The following is a 21,676-nucleotide window of genomic DNA, read 5'->3' on the forward strand; positions in this document are numbered from 1 at the left end:
AAGCGACATTGAAATGGTATACAGTTAGAGTTGGCTTAAAAAAGGAACATCCTAGCAGCCAAGTGAAGGATGGAAGGGAGGACACAGCAATTTCAGGATTCTTGTTTTTAACTACTTTGTTCTCAGAAAAATTTTCCTAGGAGAGACTTACTTTGGACATATATACTAAATTAACTTGCCATTATTACCAAGTGCATTGTTAAAAGGAAGCACAGTTCAATAATTTCATCTTTGCATCAAAGGTAAATTGTTATGAATTAATGAGACCACGGTAGGACACACGGCCGCTGGCACTGGCCAGCATCGTGGATGCATCAATACAGTACCTCTTCTTAAGAAATAAAGATGGAAACATTGTCAGCAGAAATCACAAATTTATTAACTCTTAAATATATCAATCAGTCATTTACCATTATGGCAAGAAATATATACAGTGTCCCATGGTAAACTGCAGTGTTTCAAAATGATAGAAGATAATAAATGTGTAATTCAGTTGTGGTGGAGAGAACAAATCACAATTTCCTCACATCTTAGTGCGGAAGACAAACTTGATCTATGGTAATACTTCAACACCACATGCTAAGTTAGAAGTGTAAAAAAAAAAACACTATACCTATTATTTTTAAAATACATGTATGCCACGTATAGCCGCTTCACAAAAAGGTAGAAGAAATCAAAAAGGGAAAAACGAGGCCATTACTTTTCACAGATCTCATTGGCAGGTTAACATGGCTCAATACATTTACTGTATATATTTATTTTAAATATATATTTTTAAATCGTGTAATTATCAGAAAAGCTTCAATCCATCTACCATACATCCACTAGCAACAATATCTAAAGTGATTAGTAATCAACACAGAAAGGTGAAATGAGAGAAAGAGGGAGGGTTGTTTTTTGTTTAGTTTTTTGCTTCTGCTTTAAAAATAGGCTTCTGAAGATTGTGAATTACTATTGTTAAAATAATGCTGATGAAGATACCATGCACTAGAAAGCATTTCAGGGAAGAGAAACTGCCTCACAGGAGTTGAGAAAACAAAGGAGAAATGAGAAGCACAAAGAAAATCCAGGCATTTCCCTTTTCTTTTTAAACTGGAAAATCCTAACTCCTCACAGGAAGATAATGTCACCGACACAAGAGAGAAGCTAAGAAAGCACACGCCACAAAGATCAAGTTCTAAACACTTAGGAGAATGGAAATCACTTGCAGACCTCTCTGACTTTAGAAAACTAGCCAGTGGTGAAGCAGGAGGGGCCCAGTCCACAAGGCAGAACTAAGTGCCTTTGCACAAAACCCTGATCCACTACAACTTGGTATTGTCCTTGCAAGTCCCCTAATTAGTAAGACACCTCTCAGGTAAACTAGGAACTCCCTGCTTTTACCTAAGTTTAAATAATTCTAATACCACCAACATAGGCTGTAGTTTGGACACAGGGATTCTAAGCAGAATTAAGAATGTTTAAAATCTTGACAACGTTTTCAGGGTCCTAAAGATGATAGGAGTGCTAGTTTAGTTACCGCCATTATGCAAATTTCACTTTCCTTTCTGTCTAGTAGTGTGTGAGAAAAGACAGAAGAGGATGGAGAAAAAGGAAGCAAACAGCAAAAAGTGAGATCAAATGGAGAAAACAGAGCACATAGGTGAGAAAGGAACAGGAAATACAACAAATTCACAACTGTGAGTATATCCTAAAGTGATCACTCGTAAATTATGTGAATTTTTCCAGTTTACGATTTGAGCAAAAACAGCATGACTTTATCTCGCTTCCACATTCTTGAATGATTTTGCTCACATATCAACCTACTTTAATTGTTAAAGAGCAACAAAGCTTTCAACCAGGATCCCAGGATCACACTAGGAAACTGAAAGTGTTTTTTTTTTTTTTTTCTGTTTGTTTTTTTTTCTTTTTTTTTTCTTTTTGTTAAACAAACAAGCCAAAACTGATTAACAGCAAAGAGTTTTAAAAATTTACGTTTCTCTTACAAACTGTCATTCAGAGAACAATAATTTTGAAGTCTGTTAAATCTTGGCATAAACAGAAACTTGACGAATAGGTTGTATTTGGAACATTGTGGAATTTCTTTTGACCTCCCTCTATTGTTTGCCAACAGTAATTTAAGTTTGCATGGAACATCCTCCTAGTTGAAGTGTAAACAATGTGTGGGAAGGAATATATGACAAGATGATGTATCACATATGCATTACATGTAGGACCTTCACAACTTCATGCACTCAGAAACATGCATGAAGAGGAGGAGAGGACGGCCCAGGGTTCCCATCCAGGTGCCTTGAGAACAAGAGAATGCAGAAGTGGCACTGTTGACATTTAGCTGAAAGAAAGTGGGGGAGGGGGGAGGGAAGAAATAAGTTACACCGTTTTACAAAATATTGCCAAATTGTTTTGCCAAAGATGTGACTAGGGTACAATTTTATACCTTAGCTAAATTAATTGAAAATACAATGTATGAGATCTTTGCTTGCAAAAGATGAAATACACGATGTTAAGCAGAAACAAAATTAAAATAGATAACAACAGCATTAATTTTCTGTCAACTTTGTCCACACAGAGCTAAGCTGAAAACAGAAACAGGAACCCAGGCTTCAATCACATTATTGAATATAAATATGCATTGTAAGCATTCACGTTTTGTTAAAATGAATTTTGAGTTCATCCTTAGCTTTTGTCATCATTCTTAGGCTCCTTGGAAAGTTAAACCTAGAAGTCAATTTAACAAGGAATATAGCCTCAAAAGTAGATGAAACATAATGATTTAATTGGAGGTTTTTTTTTTTTTTTTTAATCCAACTGCTGGGAGCACTATTTCTTAAAAGCTCTGATAAGGTTCAGTGCTTTGAGTGGAGAAAATATTCACAACATTACCACACATATCTGGATCCTAATCCAAGTTAAGAAATAAATCTTAAAAAACAACACAGGCATGAATTTAATTACAGTCAACTTTCAATTATCCTCTGGAATTACCTACTATGTGAGTTTTAAATTTCAGCTTGACTTCCTCTTGTGGCCTGTGCTCATGGTCAAATACTATTATACTCAGTCAGGCACAGCAAATTAATTTATAAATTAACCTTAGTCAAGTGCTTAACAGGAATTACCTAGAAAAATGGACACCAAAAAAATCCTACAGCTGGTTATAAATTAGGTCTGGATAATTGAGAGTTGTGAGAATTGACCCAGACATAATGGACTTTTAAGGCGAGAACTCCAGGATATTCTAAAATGCCAACATCCATATGCTAAGGCTCTTCTCAGAGCTTATTACCTTTAAAACAAGGGTTATGCTACAAAATGAGGCCAAACATTAGACTCAAGAGCTCATGCAAAAGTGCTATAAATTTCCAAAGACCTTTAATATTTTCCATTGAATATAATGCAAAAGAAAATATTCTTAAAGGGAAGAAAAACAGCCATGCAGCTTTTTAGTCATTAGCTCCATTCACAAAGTATCCCGGAGCAGGATGTTACTTACAAGACCCATATGTGAATGGTTTTCAGGCCTTAGATGTTTTGCCACAAAGAGGTGCTTCCTGAGAAGTTTTCTTTCCCATTTGGAATACAGGATGGCCTATTAAGAGAAGCCCCATTTAAGCCACTTGGCGTAAAATGAAGTTTTCTTAAATAGGCTCTATCCCATAAACACTTGAGGGAATTGTAGAAAAACCTTACCCTCTAGTACTGTATGATTGTAATCCCTTCCATATTAACTGTCAATTAGTGCTGTACCTCTTTGGGGTAAAAAACACACAAGCATGGGTATCTTCATTATTATATTCCTCTTGTCATTCTCTTCATTACATAGCTATCTATTTTTCCTTCCTCTGCTTTTTATAAATCCAACAGTGATAAGTAATTATTAAGGCTATAGAGAAGGTCTTTGAAAACCACTGTGGTACATTATTAAACTGAGAAATTTTGATAGATTCTCTGGAGTTGAATGGCTGTTTGTATAAACTTGACTCCCCATCCTACTCCCTTCTGAATATTAACAGGTGATCCTGGTGAGACAATTTGGAATGAGACCAACATTACGTCAAACTTCTGAGTCTAAACTCTCCTTCTTGTTTTCATCTCATCCCTTCACTGACACAACCTTATTTCTCATTAATATTCCCCTTTACTCCAGTTGGAGCCAGCCTTCCTTATCCATAATCCTCTACCATACAAAGCTAACATCCTGACATTGTCCTTTTCTTATCATATTCCTGGACTATCTTCCATTTGCTCTATGTCTCCAAATTCCACTTGGAATTTGGACAAGGTCTTAAATGATATATTCTGTGCAAGATATACTTCTAAACTACAACAGTTCGTTACGTTGGTCATTCATTCCATTCTACTCTGAAGTTGATTGCAAACCTTGTAATTTTTCTTTGGTATCAATCATAAGTTGATTTCTAAACTAGAATATAAGTTCCTGGAAGACAATTATCTTTTACCTTGTATTTTATCTGGCATAAGTTAATCACCTAGGAGATGTGCAAGAAATATTTGTCTACTTATTGATTGGAAGAGCAAACATAACATCTGAGGTAGAGTAGCATAGTGAGGAAGACACGGAAATACCTGTTCCTTGTATTTTGAATGCTGTGTTTATAAATTTCTTCTAATACCTGTTAACTGAGCCCAGTAGATCATGTATAAAGGTTCTGATATGATAATGGTCATTTTAGAAACGCCTCCTTATTTTTTCCTCCCACATCACCCTCCTCTGCCAATTGTGACAATGAAGTCACAAATAGTTTGCCGTATTATGTGATTTAAGAAAAAGAAACCAGCTTGCTGGGGTATCCTCCAGTTTCTATTATACATGTGTTTCAACCCCCAAACAGCTGGTCTAGTTGATCTTTCTAGACAGTTATAATCTATTTCTCCTTAAACATTCCCACCGATGTAACTGACTTCCAGTGTTAAACAACACTATGTCATGTCATTAACAATGGAATAAGTAAAAAACACTGGCCATGGGTATATTAACAAAGAAGCTGACAGACTGGAAATATTTACTTGATGGGTACTGTTGGTGACCCAGAGCGATGAAAATGAACATTCTGCCACTTTCCATCCCGGCGGTGCCACACACGGGTTTCTTCTGACTGCATTGTCTTTGGCATCCCGCTGCCATCCATGTACTGTGTGAGCCTAATGTACGCTATGCAGGCAGCATCATCACCTACCAGGTGTACATGGGGGTTCAGGATAATAGTGTGGATTGGTTTATTGCTTTTGGACAAAGCTGAAAGAGAATAAAATGAAAACAAAACTTAGTTACTACATACAGAAAACCAAAACCAGTAACTTCATCTGGGGCCAATGAATGCAATGTCATTCATTCATTCAACTACTAATTGTTTGCTTTGAGTCCCTGGCACTGTGCAAAGTAAAAGAGAAAGGAAAAAAGAAAGAGCAAAAGTAGATAGTCATTATTTTCTTTGTTTCCCTTCATAGAGAAGTTGTCACTCTGGAAACTCAGGGACACACAAAGCTGAAGGTGAAGAGGTGTATTTATTTATAAATTTATTTATAATGGGAAGTGGTTAAAAACAAAAGCCATACTGGGGCACCTGGGCAGCTCAGTCGGTTTAGCCTCCGACTTGGGCTCAGGTCATGATCTCACAGTTTGTGGGTTTGAGCCCCGCATCAGGCTCTGTGCTGACCGCTTGCTCAGAGCCTGGAGCCTGCTTCGAATTCTGTGTCTCCTTCTCTCTCTGCCCCTCCCCAGCTCACGCTTTGTCTCACTCTGTTTCTCAAAAATAAATAAATGTAAAAAAATAAAATAAAAACAAAAGCCATGATACAAATAGAGAGGTAGAGGGCCTGGCCCAGATGCATGGAGCAGTTGAGAGGATACCCTGTGGTCTTGTTCGTTTTGTTAGTTGATGAAATACATGGGACAAGGAAATATATCAAGTATCATGCTTAACTGACTGAGCCACCCAGATGCTCCTAAAATGCTTTTTATTTATTTTTGAGAGAAAGCGAGAGAGCAAGTGAGGGAGAAGAAGAGAGAAAGGGAGACAGAGGATCTGAACTGGGCTCTGTGCTGACAACAGAGAGCACAATGCAGGGGCTTGAACTCATGAACCCTGAGATCATGACCTGAGCTGAAGTAGGACGCTTAACCAACTGAGCCACCCAGGCGCCCCTGATGTTATTCCTTTAGATCACTAAAACAGGTTAAACTGTTTTACCTGTTATGCAAACCTCTCTCCCATTTTCAGAAAAGATCTGAGTAAATTACTAAATGCTACAGTCACATAAAAAAGAATATCCCATTATGAAGAATATGTATTTATGGTAAGTAATGACATATAGTTTCTATTGAAGTAAGTTAAACATTTAAGGGGTTAATTATTCTTTTATTAGTGATGAGGTGGTGTCGATTGAGAACCAACTGGAAGAAACGTTATGAGAGAATCAGGAAATTTACTGAAGCTTTGTTAAGGCCAGTTTACCACATAATTCTTTCCTTGCAAATGCCTAGTGACTATGTAAAAAAAAATCATTAAACATACTTTAAATTAAAAACCCATGCCACAGCAGACATTCCTGTCAATGCTTATAATTATTGGAAGTGAATTGGATTATTCTAGTCCTTGCTACACTTCCTCTTTAATTTGATGAATTCACTCTATGTATCATGCAAACAAAAGACAATTCCTAGTCTTTAGGTGTAAGGAAAAGAAAGATAAAAGGAATTTCTGGTTTACACTTTTTTTTGATGATCTCAAGGATCTCAGGAGTTTCTTTTGCTACTATCTCTGAAATGTGGCTATTTCCTCTAAGACCACTCAAATTCTTATAGTGAAAACTGAAATATTTATTTACCCGATCACTCATCTTCAGGTACATTTCACTTTGAAAATGAGCACTATGCTTGAAAGCGCCCCTTTATGTCAAATATTCTGATATGCTATGGTGTCTTTTACTTTTTCGTACATAAACAATGTTTTATGAAAACTTATTTTTTTGGTAATTCATTTTGCAGCTTATATATACATTTGCTGGGACTTAGCTGGAGTACGTTCCATCAACATTACCTTTTATACAAAATCAAAGAGTTTCCAAAACACCAAAACTTTTAAGCTTGTCATTTTTTTTTCAGTTTCAAACACGAAAAGTGTTATGATGTAAAATACTGGACTAAGGTGAAAATTCTCATTATAGAATAGAGCAAAGCTATAAATTTAAGAGAAATTCAAAGAGGAATTGCAAAAGGCATGTTATTAAATTTAGAATAAATGTACCATTTTCAAAGTAGAATCGGTGAAAGTCCATCCCTTCCACTAAATTACCCAAAGCTTCAGGTTCAAAAGCAGTAAGGCCTGGGTCACAGATTTTTCTGTAGGGGAAAAAAAAAAAAAAACATAATGAAAATAACCAATACATGGGTTAATATGTTTTGTTTATATAATATAATATACTTTGTTTCACACATATCCAATCTTATTTATCAACTCTTATTTTTCACTGGAAGGAAAGAGTCTTTAAAAAAACATAAAAATATAAAATTTCTTTCACAGGCCTTGGCAAGGTGAGTTGAGGAACAGATGCTATAAAAGCATTTTGCAGGGAACTCTGATAGGCGCAAGATAACACAGCAAGTTCCAGCAGATGATAACTAGACTTCTTTAGGAGTCTCCTTTTTAAAATTTCTGCTTTTTTATATTTCCAAGATGAATTCTCTAGGCTTTCTCCAGTTTTTCCTCTTATTTTTAATTTTTTAAATGTTTATTTTTGAGCGTGAGAGAGCGCGCCTGAGCACAAGCAGGGGAGGGGCAGGGAGAGAGGGAGACACAGAATCCCAAGCAGGCTGCAGGCTCCGAGCTGTCGGCACAGAGCCCGAACTCACAAACCGTGAAATCATGACCTGAGCCAAAGTCATATGCTTAACCCACTGAGCCACCTAGGCGCCCCATCTTACTTTTATTTTTTTACACTTGATCTTAGCCAAAAGGCCGAGAAGTGATTTACTCTTAAGTTGTCGGAGTCCAATACACTCTCCAAGTCCTACAAAATCAACATTGGCTCTGAAACTAAATAATTTTGGAACAACTTTTGACACCTTCTACATTCATTGATTTGAAAGCACATATCACATGCTGTACTTTCTCGAAAAGCTGTTTTTAAAGTTTATTTCACTTGGGGTGCCTGGCTGGCTCACTCGGTTAAGAGTCCAACTTCGGCTCAGGTCGGCATCTCACGGTTTGTGAGTTCGAGCCCCACATCGGGCTCTGTGCTGACAGCACAGAGCCTGGAGCCTGCTTTGGTTTCTGTGTCTCCCTCTCTCTCTGACCCTCCCCTGTTTGCGCTCTCTCTCAAAAATAAAAATAAAATATAAAAAATAAAGTTTAACTTTTAAAATAAAATTGAGAGATTCAAACATACAGATTAGTTTTCTTTTTAATACTAGAAATGTAATTCAACAAAGAGGACATTTTTAAATATTCAGAGAAAGCCAATGGCTTTCTTTGGAGAAATTGATTCCATGAAGAATTGTTAAACACCTATGTGGCAGATATTCTTTGAAACAATTATAATACAACAATTAACACTGGAATAGAAATAAATACAAAGTGCCTGAAAACCAGACTACTTACATATGGGACAGGAAAGATTTAGGAGAAAAAGGGAGCTGGGCTTTTAGGAATGTGTAGAAGTTTTCCAGGTGTGGGGAAGATGGTAGGCAGGAGGAGGGCAGCAAATAAAATAGCTTAATACTGAGAGAATAGAGAGTATGTTTAGGGAACAACTAGTCGCTTGATCTGGTGAGCACTGGGTCAGTGGGTATGTATATAAGTCCCATAAAGGGGGAAACAGTTCCTTGGGCCTGTGGTGATCAAGGCAGGCTTCTCAGAGAAGGTGACATAAAATCTGGATTTGAGGAAATAGTGCAAGTTTACAAAGTGATAAAAGGATTTGGGACTATTTATTTTGGGGGAAAAACATTTTAACTGTTCAACAGAAATACAAGTTGGCCAACATGTATTCAAAAGGCCAACTCACTATGGTTCTTCACAGTATTGTTCATAGTGCATGGAACCGATTTTTTAAAGAATGCTTTTAAAGTAGAAAATAGTTGGGGCGCCTGGTTGGCTCAGTTGGTTAAGCGTCCGACTACAGCTCAGGTCATGATCTTCCAGTTTGTGAGTTTGAGCCCTGTGACTGTGCTGACAGCTCAGACCCTGCAGCCTGCTTTGGATTCTGTGTCTCCCTCTCTCTCTGCCCCCTCCCTCTCACACTCCATCTTTCTCTCTCTCAAAAACAAATAAACATTAAAAAAATGTTTTTTTTTAAAGAAAATACTTAAAAAAAATCAGTGAATATTTCTGTGGTTAAAAAAAAAAAGCCTTAAAGGCAGGAGTGGCAGAGGGGAGGTAGTGAGGAGGGCTTTTACATTTTGTCTCAGACTTGCTGGTGGGCAGGTACTTTCAAGCTCAAAGTCAAATATATATAATCTCTAAGGGGTGAAATGGGAATACCGTGTTGCTATGGTAACAGGAATTTATTCTGCCAGGGGCTATTACTTCCTCTGCAAATATGACTTCTGGTTGTCAACATTGGTGAATCAAAAATTTTTACTACCTTATATTGGTGCTGAAATCATCTGAGAATCACCATACTATGATGGATCTCTTTACCAACCACCAAAAAGAGTCAATATATCTGAAAACCTGTTAATCTGTTCTTTCTTTCTCTCTCCTCTGTATATATGCATTTATCACCTGTCATAGGCTTTGGATTAATAAAGGATTCACAAAGCTGCCACTTGATATGTGTATGTGTGAACACACATGCTCTGAACAGGTGTCCTAAGGACCAGTTGACAGGGCTTTACCAGTGTATTCATCCAAAAAGCTCCCATGTAAGGTCCTGTTGAATTATCCCTGGGCCTGAGTTGAAACATCAGGCCAGATTCCAGGCCTCTGTAGGTAAACAGATGTGATTCCACAGGACTGCATTATTTAAAATACCTTACATTAACCTGTCTTAGAATATAGGAAACGTCCCAATTTTGCCTGGCTACGACCACCAACAAAATACACTTTTTTACTATTCTACAGGAGAATGCTATTACAAAAAAATACATATTTGAAAATAGTATTCTCATGTTTAGAGAACATGTTCTCATGTTTTCCTTAATAGAGTTCTCAGCAAAACGATAGAAGAGCAGCTTCTATGACACAGAGTTCTCCACAACTGTTTAAAAGGGAACTCTGGTCTCCGATGAGAGTTTTATTTTAAACTTCATATCTTACTATTTCAAGTGTACTTTATTAAATCATGTGAAAATAGCTGATACACACAAATATATACACATGCATATGCATGTGTTTGCCTGTATATGCATTTACACATTTAATTTACAAGAAGCAATCCTGCATTTAATTTAGTTCTTATACTCATTTACTTTTCATATTTTATAACAGATGATAAAAGCAATACCTTATATAAAATTTGGGAAAAAAGGCAAGAAAAAAATTCACACATAATTTCATCTCCCAGAGGCAATGTCCTTTTTTCCTTTTCAAAACCAATTTGTCATATCTCATTCTATTTTTAATGCTTTTTCTTATGTAGTTGGAATAATTATGTACATTATAATTACATCATAAGCATTTGCCAGATTTCTAGAAACTACATAAACATCCACTGTACCGAATGCACCACATATTACTTAATGGTTTCCTTAATGTCGGACATATGTTTCCAATTTTTCACTATTATGAACATCGCTTCAATAATATTTTTGTTTATATTTTTTGTCCATGCTTTAGATTAAAAATCCATACCCGTGTTAAATTTTTTAAAGTTTATTTATTTATTTTGAGAGAGTGTGCATGAACGGGGGTCATGAGAGAATTCCAAGAAGGCTCTGTGCTGTCAGGGCAGAGCCCACCTAGAGTCTCGATCTAACAAACCCTGAGATTATGACCTGGGCCAAAATCAAGAGTTGAACGCTCAACCAACTGAGCCACTCAGGTGCTCCCATACCCATGTTAAATTTTTATCAGTAAAATCAGAGGATTAAAACAATTTGAAACTTTAGAAATAAATTTGAAATAAATGCTTTCTGGTATATAAGAACTAAACGTCCCTTCTAACCACTGCCACCACCACCTACCTAAATTTTTGCCTCCATTTATACTCCATCCCAGTGTTGGAGGAAAGTCATCATAGTCCTACAGTATCTGCACTCCACTGCTTGTCAGCAATTTTTACCCCTGCTGATCTGACTGGCAGAAAATGCTCTTGCATTCACATTTGCACATTTGGGCTTGCTTGCTTTCTTTCTTTCTTTCTTTCTTTTCTTTCTTTCGTATACAAGTTTTATCTATTTGGGTAGCCTAATCATTTTATCTTCTCATTTGTCATTACTTTCTCTGCTTTTAAATTTAGGTCTTTCCAATCAGAGATCAAATTCAATCTTTTTGCATTGAACTCTTTCATTCAAGAGGAGCTCCTCGTATGGAGTAAGAGGAAGGCTTGGACTGATTTTTATCTTTGTCCAAATAGTTAGCTTGTTGACCTACATACTTTGTGAAATAAGCCTATTTATTTGAATGCTTTATTTTTACTTGATTTCCTTTATATACCCTATGGTCCAGTAGTTCATAAACTTTAAGCATTGGGAGTTTCTTCAAATAAACTGTTACCTAAGAGACAAACTCATAAAAGAGACAAAGAAAGGTTGAGGCGTGCTGGCCCAAGAGGTAGAAGGCTGCCTCATGTCTCCTTCTGATCTCTCTCTGTCCCAGGATCTTGACAGAGCTGCGAGGCAAAACATCTCTTAAACCAAAATGTACTTCTATGTGCTTTCCTGTCTCTTGTGTTTTTGCTCTCATGGATGCTCTGCCTGGAATGCCTTCCCCATATGGAGGAGTGGGTGATTACAAGTCTGTGCATTGACCGGGAGAGCACCAATCCTCCTATCAGAAGCTTTGTGTTTCCTCTGTAAATCCTATTTATTTATGAAATAAAGCTATCATTGACCTCAAACCTGGGGTTAAATATACATGAATTCTGGTACACTGAAGAATGCACTCATATATAAAATATTTTGTTCACATGCATGAAAGCAAAATAAATGTGCCTCTACTCACGTGTAAGCTTCAAAGTCCCCATTGTTGATAGCTTCAATCAGTTGTTCAGTGACTTTGATAATTTCTTGCTTTCGTGCTAAAGGCAAAGATAGATTATTTTATGTGGCTTTTGTCCTTTGTTCTCATAAAACTCTAACAATATTGCTATTTTTCTTAGAGTTTTAACATTTAAGACCCATCCGTCCCCCAAACATGGTGTTATTCTCTCTACAATCTTGCTGTTTATAGTGCAGAGATCAGCATCATCGACTTCTTTTGGGAGGCTGTAAGACTCACAGATTCTCAGGTCTACTCCAGACCTACAGATTCAGAATCTGCATTTTAACAGGACCTTTAGTCACCTAGAAATTCCAGGCTATATTTTTTAAATAAGTTCTCATTACCTTCATCAACATAATTGGGTTTGTAATTTTTTTTTCTTTGAACATTTAACAGATGTATGTCTATCTTCAGAATACAGAGGATCTTTTACATTGAGACATTTCAGATACTTTTTACCGTTCAGCTCAACCAACTCTGCAAAAGGGGATGCTAACACTGTAAATGACATCATATTTAGACAAATGGCCTTCAGTGAATTCTATGAATTGGAAAACCAACATATGAATCAATATGTGGACATAGGCAGATAGTTCGATGGAACCTCCCTGAAGAGCTGTCAATTCCAACACCAAACATGCTTTGTTTCTATTTCCAGCCCACAATTGGTAAAATTATTAATAGTTGGCTTGGCTCAAATCCCACTTATTCAGTAAATTCCTTTCTGATTCCATTTGCAAATGTTCCTTGCCTTTTCTGAATGCCTACAGTGTATCATTCATTTGGTAATGAAGCATATGCTATAATACCACAACACCTTTTTTAGTTAAGTCATTACTAGTTTTAAATTGTTATTAAACTTTGTTCACTGTGTGATGGTCTTTCTAGTTAAATTAAAAGCTCCCTTGGGGCGGGGTGGGAGGAGGCTATTTTTTGCATCCTCTAAGTTTTATTCCAATGTCTTTAAAATAGGTGCTCAATAAATGTGTGAATTTGATCAACTGCCATTAATGATAATCTTTTGATTTCAGAATTCTATTGTTACTAATGAAATTAATGCATGGAATTTTTAAAATTTAAATTTCTATGAGTTTTGCTTTAAGAACATTGTGATACTTCCTTAAATCACTGGAAATTAACTAGGAGAGTCACAAAGAGTTATATTCATTCTATCTTAGTGAAGCTGCTATTCATAACAGAAAAAGCAGAAGTCTGGTTTTAGATAATTTTTTTTTCCAAAGTTTATTTATCTTGAGAGAATGAATGAGAGTGCAAGCAGGGATGGGGCAGGGAGAAGGGGAGACAGAATCCTAAGCAGCCTCTGCGCTGTCATCGCAGAGCCTGGCTGAGGACTCACCAACTGTGAGATCATGACCTGAGCTGAGATCAAGAGTTGGATACTTGATCGACCAAGCCACCCAGGCACCCCATTTTGTTATTGATTAAAGGCAACCAATATGTATTTTTAATGAAATTGATCATTATTAAACATGTTTTAACCACAAAGTTAAGTGCTTACATTTTCCAAGTTATGATGTTCCTTATTGAAAATATTCTGTAAACCTAACCTCACTTATACTATATGAGACTACCCTATAAAATATGACTGTTAATAATGCCAAGGTTAATATAAAAAAATCACTACATAGGTTAGATTTCATTTTAGTTACATTATTAACTTTCTTTTATATTATGAAAAAAGAACAAAGTTTCTTAGCTCCTACACATATTTAAAACATTTTTTGCCCTTGTTCAGTTGATTTATGAATATCTAGAATATATCCAACACCAAAACATACTGACACCAGTAGTAGCAGGGAATAATTCTGTAATAGGGATGCCACCAGTGGCACATTTTAGCTTAATTTAGTTAGGCAATAAGTGATTCATCTGTTTCTGGCCTCAACAGTATGAACATTTGGCAAAAGTGCATGACAGCTGACCCGATTCTGGAATATAAAGGACACTGGTGCTCAGAAAAGGAGATTAAGAAAATGTGACTATCAAAACCTCCTCAAAATTAAATCCTTGTTTAAAGCTAATATATTTCCTAGTTTGCTAAGTAAAAAACTACAGTTTAGAAAATGTCAATTTTTAAAAATGAGATGGAAGAAAAACGAATGTGAAATCAGTACCCTTTGTAGAGCTTCATTGGGCTAAGGCTCAGTTTACAGAGCGTGAAAAGTTCAAGGTCACGTTCTGAATTTTCTCAACATCTCTACCTTCCCTGATAAACAAAATATGGAATTAGAATATCGGCTTTAGGTATGGCCATCTCTCATACTGTGAGTCACTGTGGAAATACTTATTATCTCTTTAATAGTTTACAAGCTACAACTGGCTTAATTTTTGTCCTGCACAATCAAAGCAACACAAATTGCCTTCTCTCTTAGTTCTTAGGCTCAGAAACAATGGTCCTTTAGCTGGCAGCACAGCAAGTGGGAATTAGTGAGAATGCTTCTGTGCTGCATCATCAGGAAAACAACATGACAATCTTGGCTTCAGAGGCCCTGGAACTCAGGAATCTTTAGAGTGCTTACTTCCCTGGGGCAAAGGAGCCTGAGTGAGTCATAGGTAGCACATGACAGCTGACTCTTTAAAGGAAAGCAGAAGTCTGGAAATGAATCATTTGTATATAGTAGTCTACTGTGGTTGGGACTATTGCCACAGTGACCTACAGGAAGAGTGAGGTGAGGTTTTGGTGCTCGCTGTCGAACAGTGAGGATAAGGGACAATCTACTTCTCAGAAGTGAGGTTAAGGGACAGTCACTGTGCTAGGTGCCTGGGTGCCTATCTTCTGTAGAAAGGTACCCCTATCGTCTGGCCTTCCCTCTTCCTAAATATCAAGTAATGACCACTCCAGAATTCAAACTGGGGACAGCTTGTGATGTGTCACTATTTAACAATTCAGATGAAGGAAAATTGTACCAATATGGCATTCCCTGCATACCAGAAGTTTTTCCATCTTTAGCTAGCATTTTAATCACTGGGGACTGATTACTCAGTAGTTTCATTTACAGAATAATGGTACTGAAGCCTATACCCATAAGTCCCAAAGTAGTTTGTGGGGATTTCCAGGTTCCTAAGGGAAAGGCAGGAGAGAAAAGTAAGTGGGAGAGATGTTTCAGATTCTGAGTGTAATTGCTTCCCATGCAACCATGCAAAAGACCTAGGAACATTTTCATGTTCAAATTCATATTCTTTTTGGCTCCCTTATTTTTCCAAAGAGGACTGTTAGAGTTAGATAAGGATGTGAATGGTCCCAGTGTTAAAAACTAACCAACAAAACAAGAAACCCTGGGAACTGAGAATAAGTACATAATAAAACAATGGATAGATTTCAACATTTCTCAAACATTATCAGATCTGAACGATGATCAACAACGCTCTGGGATATGCACACAAACATTACCTACCGGTTTTACAGGTAAGTACAGAGAATATAGGCACTGACCAAGGGACACAGAGTTTGCTGATTACTCCTTCCCTTCATCTTGAAATACTTTTACTGCTTTCCTGCTTAATAATTGTGTGATCATATGAACTCTTATTTACTATGTTCTCTTTCTCTACCTGGACTTTAAATATTTCAATTCCTTTCAAAGGTTCAATTTGAGGCCCTTCTCAACATACACTGTATCCTTCTGAACCCTCCCACACCAGTGTTTTATATTGCTATTTATGTCCCAGTGACTGGCACATTGTTACTTCCTTTTTTCTAGTCTTTTCCTCTACCTCTGTGTGTCAGTGCCTATTTTGGAATCTTCATTTGGATATCTCAAATGCATCTTGAACCCAACATACGCTAAACTGATCTAATGAACTTCTACCTGCACAAATCTATTTGCTTTTCCAGGGATCTCCCTCTTGGTGAATGGCAACATCATCATCCAGTTGCATAAGCCAGAAACCTGAGAATCATCTTTGAATCCCTTATCCTACACACCCCATCCAATCTTTCAAGTTCTGTTGATTTTGCCTTTTAAAATATATTACATATTGGGGTGCCTGGATGGCTCAGTTGGTTAAACGTCCGACTTCAGCTCAGGTCATGAACTCGTGGTTTGTGAGTTCAAGCCCTGCGTGGGGCTCTTTGCTGATAGCTCAGAGCCTGGAGTCTGTTTCAAATTCTCTCCCTTTCTCTCTGTCCCTCCCTCACTCATGTTCTGTCTCTCTCTCTTTCTCTCAAATAAACATTAAACATTTTTTTAAAAATTAAAAAAATAAGGGGCGCCTGGGTGGCGTAGTCGGTTAAGCGTCCGACTTCAGCCAGGTCACGATCTCGCGGTCCGTGAGTTCGAGCCCCGCGTCGGGCTCTGGGCTGATGGCTCGGAGCCTGGAGCCTGTTTCGGATTCTGTGTCTCCCTCTCTCTCTGCCCCTCCCCCGTTCATGCTCTGTCTCTCTCTGTCCCAAAAATAAATAAAAAACGTTGAAAAAAAAAAAAATTTAAAAAAATAAAAAAAAAAAAAAAAAATTAAAAAAATAAAATGTATTACATATTAGTTCTTACCTTCTTCACCACCACTCTGGTGTAAGCACCCATCATTTCATAGTAAGTTATCTGAAGAGACACTATGCAATCTGGCATAATCTCGACTCTGCTCATCTCACCAGACTCATTCAAAGGCCCTTTTACTTTATCCTCTCCACTCCACCCATACAGCCTATTCTCAGAAATGGAAAATGGCCAAACTGCCTTCTAGTGTTAGCCCGTATATATTATCCTCTCTTGGAGAACGGTCCCCCATCTTTGCTTCCACTTCTTTTATCAGATCTCAACTATTATTTCTTTGAAAAAGCCTTCTCTGACCCTCATTTTAGGAGAGGTCTCCATGTTATAAATTCACACTTATCTTCTCCTACAACTGCTGTTTAAAAGCACTTAGCATACTAGAATTTAATATTTATTTGTGTGGATTTGATTACATTTTCTCTATTTGTAAGCTCCACAGGGGCAGATAACTTACCACTGCAACCCAACATCTAGCATAGTACATGCTTAATAAATATTTGAATGAACAATGGGTCCAGAACAGACTCAAGCGCTTTCTGATTCCCAATCCAGTGGCCTTTCCAACATATAAATACTTCATTTTTAAATGATGGTCAGAGAGCCTTTAAAAAATATACAACTAATAAAACAATTCAGATTTTAAGAAGCTTACCTTATTGTTTACTGACAGTGAAAGAAAATACTCTTCAACTTGTCTAAAACTAACCATCAAATTTCTTTCTCTTTTTGACTTCCTTATTTTTGCTAATGCAACCACAATTTTACTGGTCTCCCAGCTCAAAACTTTGGGTTACTTCTAGACTCTGTTCTCTCCTTTGTCCTCATATTGTCCTCCACAAGTCATTTAATTTTCCATTATCATCTACATGATGTCTCCTACGGTATATCCTTAGCCTCTTCGTCTGTTTGCTTGCCCTTGGCAATCTCATTTATTCCTCTGGCTTTAACCATATAATGAAGACTGCCAAATCTCTATCACTAACCTTAAACCTTTCTGGGCTCCAAGTTCATATTTCTATCTGATTTGTAACATCTCCAGTTACTCTGGCATTTCAGACCTAGTAGGGTGCCAAGATGGACCTCAAGTATCTTCCCTGAGAAACCTGCTGCTTGTCTTCTATCACTCACCTTGGATAGTGATGACATAATCTGCTCAGTTACCCAAACCAAAAGCCTTGACACTTCCTTTTCTTTCAGTTCTTCATACAGCTGATCACCAGTTCTTCTTCACTCATCTACATCTTTCTCAGATCCATTTATTCCTCTTTAGGCTAATGGCCACTTCTCTGATTCAGGCTCATAGAAGTTCCTAACCACTCCTGCTCCAAGGTCACATCCCACTCACTCCCACTCTCCACCCCTCACTGTTGTAAAATCATCTCTATAGAATAGGGCTAACCATGCCTTTCCCCCACTGTCTAGAAGCCAAGCCCAATATTCTTTGTTCTTGAAAGATCTTCCTACTTTATTTTTCTAGCTTTGACTCTTCACACTTCTTTTCCCCCAGGAGTCCCATATAACGTATTCTATAACTACACCAAGTGTCTCACTTTTCCTCAACTAATCCTGGCTCTTTGATAATGTTTTGCCTTTCTTCTTACCATTTCTTCTGTCTGAAAACTCTCCCTCTTCTGTCTGGAAACCTTCAATATTCTGCTCCGAAGTTCTCTCTTTCCTTTTCTTGAAATACTTTTACTGCTCTCCTGCTGGCTTTAACCATATAATGGTTTCCTAAGCGCTTTCCTAAGCGCTATTCACAACTCTTTGGTTATACTGCAGTCTTCCTAAAGCATTATCACAGGATGTTCATAAATCTGCTCAGGCAGGACTTGACAGTTTTCTACCTTCAACACCTGGCACTGGATAAATTCCTATAAATGCATGCACATATGAATACATAGATGAGGTGTATAAAATATTATATACATTTTGAAACATTAGATAAATGCCAAGTATGCTGGTGATGATCACGTCTGGCAGCAGTTTGAAAGTAACTGTGCTAACTGAAAAGGCACTTATGGGAGCACCTGGGTGGCTCAGTCAGTTAAGTGTCCAACTCTTGGTTTAGGCTCAGGTCATGATCTTACAGTTCATGGGTTCAAGCTCTGCATCAGGATCTGTGCTGACAGCATGGAGCCTGCTTGGGATTCTCTCTTTCCCTCTTTGCCCCACCCTGCTCCCTCACGCTGTCTCTGTCTCTCTATCTCTCTCTCTGTCATAAATAAATAAACTTAAAAACCCACAAAATCCCTTAAAAAAAAAAAAAAGGGCACTTACGGATCTTGCATAGCTCAGAATCAGCAGAATGACCACTCTGTGTGACGCCATGGTATTTTAGATGCCAGAGTAATTTGTATAGATCTAGTAAGATAAACTAGGCATATCTAGCCAATGTTTAAACTTGTAATTTCTTTTCAAGAGAACTGAGTTCAGAGAAATATCCTAGTTATTCAAGCTTGAACTTTCCAGTAGTTATAGATTTTGGATTAAGAAGTTTGCTGAGATGAAACCACTTGACAATTAACCTTACTCAGGCGTCTATCTTGTCTACTGTGAAACTCAGACTAGGAAATGAACTGAATTTATAGATGCAAGTTGATCTTTACTAAAATGTTAGCACAGTATCATACACTGAAATCTTTTAGTGAACTGTGCCTAAAGACTACTTAATGATCAAAAGTTGCACAATTAAAATTTTAGCTTTTTGGGGTCTATTAGCTCATTAGCAATTCTGCTCATTTACTTTTTGCCAAGAGGTATAGTTCTATTTAATTTAACTTCTTTTTACATATCTCAGAGGTATCGGGCACTTGGCTGCCAGAGACTTGAAGGACAGGGAGGTTAAGTGACTTGCTCAAGTCATCCAGCAAAGTCACAAGCTGTGCCAGGGATGGAACTTTATTTGGCTGAGGTATCTGTTTAATTCACTAATCTATGTTCCTTTCCAGCCCACAGTGCCTAATTCAATATTTTGAAATAATAAACTTAAATGAACCACCTGAGTGCCTTTGAACTTACTCTGGCAAGGTGACTGACTACTTAATTACTGTGCCAAGGTTGTAATTAATTATTATACCGATTTCACAAAACTGGGTGCCCCATGGTTTCATTGTCTTTTTCCACACTGCCATTAACGAAAATAACTCTTAGCAATAGTTATTATCTTTGGCAAATATACAAATTAGGATCATTTTCATGCTATTTGTAGTTTATAGAAAAAGGTGCCTATCAACTAAGCTGTTTCACATTTCCTATGCAATTAACAGCTTGTTTCTTAGTGATTTCATTTTTATTTCACTAGTTTCATGTATTAACATTCAGGAGAATATTTTCTATTATTTTGGCTTTTAAAATCAAGCCCATAAAAGATTTTAGAGTTGCCTGGTTTACCCTGGAATATTTTACTCAAATTAAGAGCTGGAAATTACCAAATTTCTCCTCAGTAATGCTTTCAAGAATTGTTGTAAAGCTCACTTACCCAGAAGTCACCTGTTGAACGACATCAATTACTCAGCTCTTTAATCACTAGTGTTTCTTAAGATTACAAAACTAAATTATTCAAATCATCTTTGTACTTTGCTCTATAAAAACTGCTCTTAGTTTCAAAGCATAAAATGTTAATTGGGAGAAGAAGTGCTATTAATCTTAGCCCTGTTAAATTTCTATGACTTGGCAATAGATGATTAACAAATATTTAAAAACAAAAAAACTCTAGCATTGGGATCATTTAGTATAAGTGAAAATAGGTTTACATTTTTAAAAAAGTTTGTGAGGATATCATTGGGTTACAAAATACGACCATGTCATTCCTAAAATGATTCTAGATGTAAAGAAGTAAAATATTTACTATTTTTTGTAAAAAATTAAGGGATGTATACTTATAAAGACTTTCATTAAAAATGGCTTACGTTAAGTTTTAGAGTATAGAGAAACTATATGTGGTTATGTAGAATATTTGCTTATATGGAAGAATTCAGTCCAGCCACATTAAAGCAATTGAATAACTGTTCTGGTATCCCCAACTGACTTGTAGAAGCTAGAAACAGCACAACATTGTGAATACCATTGAGTATTTTAGTATTAAGATTTGTGTGAATCAGATAGGTGTGGTACCACTTCCAGTTAAGAGTTGATGACATGGAAGAAAAAGATTTTAAGAAACTGGTTCAAAGATTCACATCAATTGCTTGAGGATTAAACTGCAGTCTCCTCAACAATGTGGGTCGAACTTGAGGGCATTATGCTACGTGAAGTAAGCCACAGAGAGGAAGACAAATACTGTATGCTTTTACTTATATGTGGAATCTCCCAACCAGACAAACAACTCACAGAAAAAGAGATCAGATTTCTGGTTACCATAGGCAGTACTGGGATAGGAGAAGGGGGAATTGGAGGGAGATGTTCAAAGGGTACAGACTTGCAGGGCACCTGGGTGGCTCAGTCAGTTAAGTGTCCAACTCTTGATTTCAGTTCAGGTCATGATCTTCCAGTTCATGAGATCGAGCCCTGTGTCAGGCTCTGTGCTGACAGTGCAGAGCCTGCCTGGGATTCACTTCCTCTCTCTCTGTCCCTCCTCTGCTGGCACTCTCTCTCTCAAAACAAATAAACTTGAAAAAAAAGGTACAGATTTGCAGTTATAAGGTAAATAAGTCCTAAGGATGTCATGTACAACGTGGTGACTACAGTTAACACTGTTGGATGGTATATGTGAAAGTTGTTCAAAAGTCCATCCCAAGAGTTCTTACCAGAAGAAAAAAACTTTTTTAAACATTTCTTTTTTTATATCTATATTAGATGTTAAGTGTTAACTAAACCTACTATGGTAATCATTTCACAATATATGTAAACCAAATTCATTTGTTACATATAAACTTATATAGTGCTGTATGCTGTATATTAATTATATCTTTAAAAAACCATAGTCTACTAGCATTCAAGTTTGTACACTTGAATGAAACAAAGATACTAAGCATTCTCAATGAGTATCTGTTTCCTCCA

At 37.0% G+C, this 21,676-nt stretch overlaps 1 protein-coding gene across 20 annotated transcripts in view; it reads right to left on the reverse strand.

The window, feature by feature from the left end:
- Positions 1 to 354: 354 nt before the first annotated feature.
- The window catches only part of CAMK2D (calcium/calmodulin dependent protein kinase II delta), a 313,697-nt gene continuing 292,375 nt past the window's right edge, over positions 355 to 21,676 (reverse strand). For 18 of the 20 annotated variants that reach the window (XM_060654320.3, XM_060654319.3, XM_060654322.3 and 15 more), the window contains 5 exons: positions 12,126 to 12,201; positions 7,269 to 7,363; positions 5,029 to 5,257; positions 3,494 to 3,589; positions 355 to 2,332 (listed from right to left, as the gene is read on the reverse strand). In XM_060654320.3, the coding sequence (XP_060510303.1) occupies positions 3,523 to 3,589; positions 5,029 to 5,257; positions 7,269 to 7,363; positions 12,126 to 12,201 (467 nt within the window). In that variant the 3' untranslated portion in view covers positions 355 to 2,332; positions 3,494 to 3,522. Of the gene's footprint in view, positions 2,333 to 3,493; positions 3,590 to 5,024; positions 5,258 to 7,268; positions 7,364 to 12,125; positions 12,202 to 21,676 lie in introns of those variants that run through there. The other 2 variants (XM_060654324.3, XM_060654329.3) reach the window with 2 other exon arrangements.

Source organism: Panthera onca, chromosome B1, assembly GCF_046562875.1.
Source record: "Panthera onca isolate mPanOnc1 chromosome B1, mPanOnc1 haplotype 2, whole genome shotgun sequence".
In the NCBI taxonomy this organism is placed as follows: domain Eukaryota; kingdom Metazoa; phylum Chordata; class Mammalia; order Carnivora; family Felidae; genus Panthera; species Panthera onca.